This window comes from Setaria viridis, chromosome 1, assembly GCF_005286985.2.
Source record: "Setaria viridis chromosome 1, Setaria_viridis_v4.0, whole genome shotgun sequence".
In the NCBI taxonomy this organism is placed as follows: domain Eukaryota; kingdom Viridiplantae; phylum Streptophyta; class Magnoliopsida; order Poales; family Poaceae; genus Setaria; species Setaria viridis.
The window spans coordinates 29,492,682-29,500,732 of record NC_048263.2 but is presented as its reverse complement, the minus strand read 5'-3'; the positions used below and the strand labels follow the sequence as shown (position 1 = coordinate 29,500,732).

The 8,051-nt window shown below is 46.8% G+C and overlaps 1 protein-coding gene across 1 annotated transcript; it reads left to right on the top strand.

Annotated features, from left to right (window-relative positions):
• The first annotated feature begins 1,372 nt into the window (after positions 1 to 1,372).
• On the top strand, positions 1,373 to 5,434 carry LOC117842714 (vacuolar protein sorting-associated protein 20 homolog 1). Its single transcript, XM_034723254.2, has 6 exons — positions 1,373 to 1,635; positions 3,245 to 3,397; positions 3,561 to 3,713; positions 4,301 to 4,384; positions 4,892 to 5,063; positions 5,162 to 5,434. The coding sequence occupies exons 1-6, from the start codon at positions 1,534 to 1,536 to the stop codon at positions 5,185 to 5,187; spliced, it is 690 nt and encodes a 229-aa protein (XP_034579145.1). The 5' UTR covers positions 1,373 to 1,533; the 3' UTR covers positions 5,188 to 5,434.
• The last annotated feature ends 2,617 nt before the right edge of the window (positions 5,435 to 8,051 follow it).

Below are 8,051 nucleotides of genomic sequence, written 5' to 3'. Positions count from 1 at the left end.
CATCATGCTATTGTCAAGTGTAGTTATTTGGCCCTCCATATAATTTCAGCAGGATAATTTACCATATTCTCCACTGCAAAGGTATGCATAGTCATAAGGAATAGCACATCAGAAGTTACTGCTTTCCTAACCATTCTCCTCTGTTCAGCAGAGGTATGTTCCCCAGGACACTTGTCGTAAATGTCACATATAACCTTAAGAGTGTTAGCTAACTTCATGTGTCCACTACACTCCTCGAACTCACATGCTACAGGACTCAATGGATGCCTTCTCTCCACCCTCAAATCAAGCATGTAGTTAACCAGATTGGTGGCTTCATCAAACAACAAGCTTGCAAATAAAAAAATCACTCTGAAGACACTGAAAATCATAGAACAGAATACTTCAATAGGTTGATGTGCCTACAAGCCATAGACTTCAAGTTTATTGGCAAACAAATGGCTAAGATTTTACCTGCTCTAAAATAGATTAAACAACCATACACTATTTACAGCAGTTAAAACCTGAACCTTGAATGCTATGGATGTTGAACCATATCAGCAAAACACAAGAGGAATGTTTCCAATTGTTTCTAAAGGGGGCCAGGGGGTCCGTATTAAATAGAGGGAGAGATCGGCCAGTTGCCAACGCAACCGCCTGGCCGCGAGCAGGTGCAACTCTGCAAGCCCACTTGGTGTCGATGACAGCTGGGCCCACCCGCCACCGCGCCGCACGCACCTCCACTGCTCCAGCTTGCGCGCCGCCACCGTGGCATTGGCATCGAGCACCCGGTCTTTTTTTAGTAAACCGAGGAGAAGCATTTTGCGCCCAATCTTAACGGTAGCACGGAGCTATTCTTCCTTCTCCTGCTCAAAATAAACTGCCGAACAGATGAAACCGCGGGAAAGCAGCTCCCCAGCTCTGGCTCGTGCACCGATGCGCTACAGTTGCGGAGCCAGAGCCGGTCCGTGCATCACCACGGTCCACGGTCACGCCGCCTGCTGACCAGAGGTGTTGATGGATGTTGCATGAAATTCTATGCATCAACTGAACGATGACCGTCTTCCCTATCAGATCGGATGGTTGAGATTTTAACAGAGGTTCTAACGCATGGTGATGACGTCAAGATGGCATGGAGCATTGTCGTCGTGAAATTTCTGCCAGGTTTCGTTACTCGGAGATTTGCTGGATCTTCGTGATGAGGCTGCTGCATTTAGGCTTTTTGTTTCCTTTCTTTTTTCTTCGACACGGACGGGAGAGAGGTTTGTTTAGCAGGCCGGTTTTACAACTGTCTGGGCTGACGGCCCGCTCATTTGCCGCATCCAACTTCTGCCATCTCTCTCTCTAAAAAAAGGAAGTTTGCCGGTCCAATGGTTGTGGGTCCCACGGAAGCACGACCCGACCCGCATCCTCTGCCCCGCCGGCACCGAAGCGAACCGCTCAACTGTGATGCCGTGACCGTCTCGTCCCCGTCCAGTCCACCTTTTCCCTCCTCCTCCCCCACTCCGCCGCCGTCACGCCACCTCGCCGCCGGCGCAACCCCGGGCCGCGGAGATGGGGAACATCTTCGTGAAGAAGCCCAAGATCACGGACGTCGACAGGGCCATCCTCACGCTCAAGACGCAGCGCCGCAAGCTTGCCCAGTTCCAGCAGCAGGTCGGTCCGCCTCCCCCCTCTCCCCTCTTTGCCTCCCCTTCCGCCGCGCCGCGCCATGCCCTGCCCTGAGCTACGGGTGGTCCATCGCCCTCGCCTGTATCGAATTCCGGCCGTGCCCCTGTAGCGCCGCGGGATCGTATCAGATTTGGTGTCCGCGTCGCTCGTCGCGCGGGGCGCCCGTGTAGGTGGGATTGGGATCTGGACTTGGATGGAGCGACGTCGATTGGTAAATCGAAGGAACTTGCGCCGAGTTGCTAGTTTGCCAGGGCTCAATTATCGCGTCACCTTGTTTTGTTATTTTGGTTTCGCTGGTGAAATGCCTCGAGGGGAGCAGCTTCGGGCCAAGACTAGGGCCAAAAACTCTAGGGCGTAAACCGGTTATACCGATCACACATCCAGAGTTAGCGAAAAATAAAGCACAAAATCCCAGTTTACATGATAATTCAACTCCATGCTTAGCTATGCAACATAAAAAAAATAGCACAACATGAGACCGTACGATAGTAAATACCTAATTAGTGAAGATTTAGGTAAATTCAGTTGTGATTTCCTCTTCACTTCGTAACTCTATTAAAGAAGCAATAATGTAGACTCTGGAGTATAGTGCACTAGATGTATCTAGATGATGAATATGATAGCTCCTATCCAATGGGAAAAACAGCCATACAAGTTCTCTAAAAGATCAAGATGCAACAGAATTTTCAAACTAGCATGGGGTGAGATGTGAGACCACATATGGAAGGCGCTAGTCGTTTCACGGATGCTGCTGTCGGATGTGCAACGAGTGGTGATGCGGCTCGGACGTCCCTCTGAAGTAGTTGCAACTATTGCAGAGGATCCGGTTCCGAGTACCAGGTGCCGGTGGATTTGCCAATTTGCTTATGCTAATTTTTTGGCCCTCGGTGAAGTATGGTTGAGACAGGAATCCCACCGGCGGCAGCTGCTCAATGCGAATGAACGGAAGACGGGGGGGAAGGATACGCTTGCATGTGTGGTCTCGATCAATAGTTAGTCAAGTAGGCTACCGCTGGAATGGACTTTGCGATGTGGGCCCACTAGCCATTTACAGGCTGAATACATATGGGTATCCCTTGCTACTGGACCTTAAGACTAGGGCTATGGCCCTAGTGGCAGGTCCACCCGTGGATGGGAGTTGTGTCACAGCACTGATCCAGGTTGAGATATCTGCCTGTCTGATTGGGAGTGAAGAAAAATTTTCTGTGTTAACTTTGCTATAGTCCAGGATTCCCGGTGAATGTGAAAACTGCTACGCCAGTTTGTCCAAACAATAGCACATCAATTTCTGGAGCGTGTTCCAAAAATCAGATTTGCTTCTGCTGCTTGTTACTGTGCATTACAGTCATCGGTGTTGGCTTTGTGGAAGTTGCTTGCTAGTACAGTCAGTTTAATCTTGTACTACAACTTGATACAATGAATTTGTTGTAGTCTCTTGATTCTAGCTAAATATGACCTGCGGTGTTGTCGTCAAGTGCTGCTTATTTTGATTATGATCCTCGGTTCCTCACATTTAATCATTTCAACATCACCTCTGCTAAAAGTATAGAAGGTTCTGATGAGTTTGTCTATGTATGTTTTTCTTCCCTTCCAGCTTGAGAAGGTAATCGAAGCAGAAAAGGAAGCTGCACGGCAGTTGGTTCAACAGAAGAAGAGAGACAGAGCTTTGATTGCTCTGAAGAAGAAGAAGGCTCAGGAAGAGCTGTTGAAACAAGTTGACTCGTGGCAAATAAATGTTGAACAACAGGTTTGTAGTTCATTCATATAATTGTTTCTAAATATGAATTAAATACTGTCGTGTAGGGCCAGAGTTCCACATTTCTTGTTGAAATCAATTGGAGTTAATGAGCATTGTATTTCTTAGTTTGATGTATAATAATCTGACAGACTATTTTCGTTGCTTGCTTTAGCTGGCAGATATTGAACTAGCAAGTAAACAAAAGGCTGTATTTGAAAGCCTGAAGGCTGGAAATGCTGCCCTTAAGTCTATACAGAATGAGATAAACATTGATGATGTCCAAAAGCTGATGGATGACACAGCTGAGGCTAAGGCTTATCAAGATGTAAGTTCAGCTAACTCTAACTGTACGTTTATTTGACCATTTCTATAGGAGTGCTGTGCATTTGGAGTTCATCCTCTGCTAATCGTTTTGGGAGTTATTGTCTTTGCTAAGCAACTTCATTTGCAGTAATTAGAGTTAAATTTTACATATGATTGCAGCTCAGGTCAGATGTTTTGAAGGTCCAATTTTTTATTCATTCATATGCAACTTGTTATACTGTATAGCAATTATGATAGCAACATTCTGAAGTGACATTATGAAGTGCACCCATATCCTGTCTGAATCCACAAGTATCGACCTGATTAAATTTTATATCAGTCGTTAGGTGCAACGTTGATCTTGTGCCTATTTTCTGATTTTCATCAAAAGCTAGTTTTGCGCATGGTTAGGTAGTAAATGACTAAATATGATTGGGTCTATATCACATATATGGGTTGTGGTCTATATACAAGTAGTTCTATCTTCTTTCCTTTTTAGTGCCTCATAAAAAGCTTTCTTTGTGTTTAATTGCTGTGATGTTGCCCCAACTGCAAATGAGCGGGTCTATTCATCCTTTTGGTGACTTATCCAATCACGGTTGGTTTCAGGAAATAAATGCTGTTCTAGGCGAGCAGTTATCGGCTGAGGATGAAGAAGCTGTTATGACTGAGTTTGAGAATTTGGAAGCTCAGGTTTGTTCAACGAAGCTCCTAGAGTTCTCATCTGTTGAGAAGGAACACAAAATTCTGCAACTTAAACAAACAAGACTGAAAATTTAAATTGTATCACTCATGGTCAATGAATCCTCCTCTCTCATATATATAAAGGTTATACAGTCCTTGCTCGTGCTGAGTTAGAAATGGGCCTGTAAAAGAAAGAAGGCCCCCTAGATTGTGTGTAACCACCTAATTCAGAAATCATCACAGAAGTCATTAGGGAGCTTAATCTCTGATTAGTATCTCTCCCATCATTTTCAGCTATTCTGAATTTCTGATTCATTTTTTTTCTATTCACGTGAGCACTTCTTAAAAGGCCCAAAAATGTTTTTACCAGACCACTTTTAATACATGACATTGTCCATGCTCCATCTTGAGCAATCACACAAAAGATTCAAATTCTTTGATAAGATGTATACAGCTTTGTTTCCGTATTGCTTGTTTCAGATCTATCTTCAAATTTTACATTGCCTTCCTTTTCAGCTTGCTGTCGAGTCTTTGCCAGATGTTCCTGTTACTGAAGTACGCCCCGAAGAGGAAATGAAAGCACCAGCTGACACAGAAGCTGCATCTGAGGACATCGATGAGGTTATTGAGCTTCCTGATGTGCCTACGAAAGCGCCAGAGAGACCACAAGCTCCAGAAAAAACGAAAGGTTATTGTCATCCCCAAAATACTTTCATTAGCCAGTTTTCTTTCTATTAGGTACGTCTTTTTTTAATTGTGCATTGATGATATATTTTGTGCCAGCAGTTTTGGAAGAGCCACTACCTGCATAGTGGATGAAGGTGAGATCACTAGGGCACACTCAGTTTGCAGGAGTTGTAACATATCCACCATTTCATTGTACCACCTCATTTTCAGCCATCTCAGAATTTCATTATGTACAGCCTGAAAAATTGTTGTTCTTGACTACCAATTATTGCCCGGTTGGATTTCTCAGTGTCCATTTATAGTCCAATCCAACCGGGTAAACACATTGTTTTCAGTGCATTTATTTGAAGGCAGAAATGCTGAAGTTCTCAAGCACGTGTCTTGTTCCGTTAGGAATATGGTTGTGTTCGTAGTTGTAAAAGACGTGACCTTCCCGGGTACCACTTGTTGCCTGATCCAAATTGTTGCAGCGTGTAAAATATTCTTTCGTGCGTGCGTTCTGGCTCATCATGATCAGAGCTAGTACATATCGAGTACAGTGAACTGCTGCCCGTATCAGGTGCTTTTTTTTTTGTGCAGTTCCGTTTGTCGTTGGGTGTCAAAGATACAGCATGCTTCTTGTGTACAATTTCGAAAGCAAACAAAATTGCATGTTGTATTGTATGCACTAGAAATGCATGTCATCAGCACTTGCTTCCTTGGGCTGATAGATCACTTGTTTTCAGCAACGTTGTAACAGAATTTTAGTTGCCTGTATTTTCATACGCTCTAGCGTGGTCCCTTCCGGATGTAGCAGTTCAACCGTGAGTCCGTGACAGATACTTTACTTACTGTAGCGTGCAATTACTAGCGTACATATTGGAAGGCGTCGACGGAAATGCTGAAGGAAAATCGCAGGCCACACACGCGCCGAGTCCGTACTGTTCCATCCGTCCATGTTAATGCTGATTGGATGCCGATGGGAGCACTCTCTGTTGCAGCGCGCTTGACAGCGCCCACATCACCACTTGCCAACCACGCCGTCCCCGGAGCTCATCACACAAACGGATACGCGACGGTGACGGGAACAGTCTGCTTCCAAGAATCAATACCTGAAAAGGGTACACTACAGATGAGGTCAAATCGTACAGTTATGACCCCGAGTCCCCAAGGAAAGGCTGGTCCATTTGCTACGACGATCTGGCGATTGGCGTCGCGTTTTTCTGCGAGCGCCGAGCGATGGGTATGCATGGAGGTTGCTTTGTCCTGTGTCGGTCCGGTTGGATGCTCGATCTAACCGGGGCAAGTAGCCTAGAATTCCAGCTCGTGGCGATTATAGTGCATGCCATGCCCCCTCTGATCGATCTCCGTCTGATTGGATGGCTGGTGCAATTGGTGGAGCATGTGGCTTTAGCTTTACACATCACCACATTTGTTCCGTTGTCTGGCTCTGCACTGGTTGGTGCGTGCCATTAGGCCATAGCTTTTTTTTCCTGTCCTTTCCTTGTGCGTGTTCTGTTCACTCACCAGACATGCTTCCTTCTCCAACCGGATGGAGCCAACTTGACTTGAGAGGTGTAATAAGGCGTAGGCGGCACGCAAGGAACGAACGCTAATGCTGCGGCGGTGCGGAACTGCGGATGGGATGGGTCGGAGGAAGAGCCGGTCGTTGTAGGTGTCGTTTCCATTTTAGCGCTACAGCGAGGCTCCTGAAAATGTTCAGCTGGGAGGAGGACGAGGAGGAGGAGGAATCGGCGAGCAGGGAAACTTGGAATTTATTGTGCGACCAAGGCCATTGACCGCCGATCAATGCGGGCCGGTAACCACTTGTTTCACCAAAACGGCCCAGCTATGAATCTCTGATATGTACTCCCGGCACCTCTTTCCCACAAAGAGTGCACTCACCCTGTGACTAAAAAAGAACCTTCCTCGGTGGAACCCTATGGAGCTGTCTGCACGTATTCCAGACGTACAACTGCCTCGAATAAATATGGAGTATATCTCGCTTTGAATGCCCGTGCGGCGAGAGGATTTCCCACGAGCCGCATCAGCACGCTGCACACGCGGGAGGCGCCGCGCCGGCCGGTCTGCTAGCTTGGGGGGGGGGGGGGGGGGGGGGGGGGGGGGGGGGGGGGGGGGGGGGGGGGGGGGGGGGGGTTGCAGCGTGGAGTGCACCGCGGGCCGCGCCACAAGTGCCTCCCGCGCTCTCTGATCCTTTTCTTGAGCAGACACGCGGACCCTTTCGACGCCATCGCTCGCTTCCCGGGCGGTTCGGGAAAACGTGTGCGCTCGTGCTGGGGACGTGCCGGATCGGCGTCGGGATTGCGCGCTTCGACTCGCGTAGGCGTCGTCTGCTTTTGGACGAGATCACAGAGCGAGCCGTGTCACGCGTTTGGCGAGTTCCCACTTTTTTTTTTCATCCGAGCGTACGCGGGCAGAAAACTCACTTTTAGACCCAGGTGGTAGAAAACTCACATTTAATTCCAGTTGGTAGGGGTCAAATCTCCTAAAAATCTATCCGAGATTAAGTAATCGAGACGAAACAGAGGTCTTTAGTCCCGGGTCGCTCAACCGGAACTAAAGATACCCTTTAGTCCCGAACCAACCGGGACTAAATGGGCTGCCACGCCATACGCGGAACAGGTCCCTTTAGTCCGGTTGGTTTTTCCAACCGGAACTAAAGTGCATGCATAGGTGCCTGCCTGCATAGCGCCTGTAATTTCATGCATCATGTACCCTTTACTTACCCTTTAGTAGTTAAGACTTTTTTTAATAATGAAATCAAACTAGTATTTATACAATTATATATATACAATTCTTAGTATATATACAATTCTTAGCATAGTATTTATACAATTAGTGTATATATATAAATTTGCCCCGGTCATTCCTTGGATCTTCCCATCGTGGTGTTGCTCGGTGCATCTAATTTTCGTCCGTCGTAATAAAATTCTCTTTATGGATTTACCACCTCATCCACCAGGAATCCCATGAGATCTTCACATATTGC

Bases quoted from the DNA above. Each gene is read 5' to 3' on its own strand.
- LOC117842714 (XM_034723254.2), top strand. From the start codon at position 1,534: ATGGGGAACATCTTCGTGAAGAAGCCCAAGATCACGGACGTCGACAGG. The intron at 1,636-3,244 runs GTCGGTCCGCCT...CTTCCCTTCCAG, and splicing joins TTGCCCAGTTCCAGCAGCAG to CTTGAGAAGGTAATCGAAGC. The intron at 5,064-5,161 runs GTTATTGTCATC...TTGTGCCAGCAG, and splicing joins AGCTCCAGAAAAAACGAAAG to TTTTGGAAGAGCCACTACCT.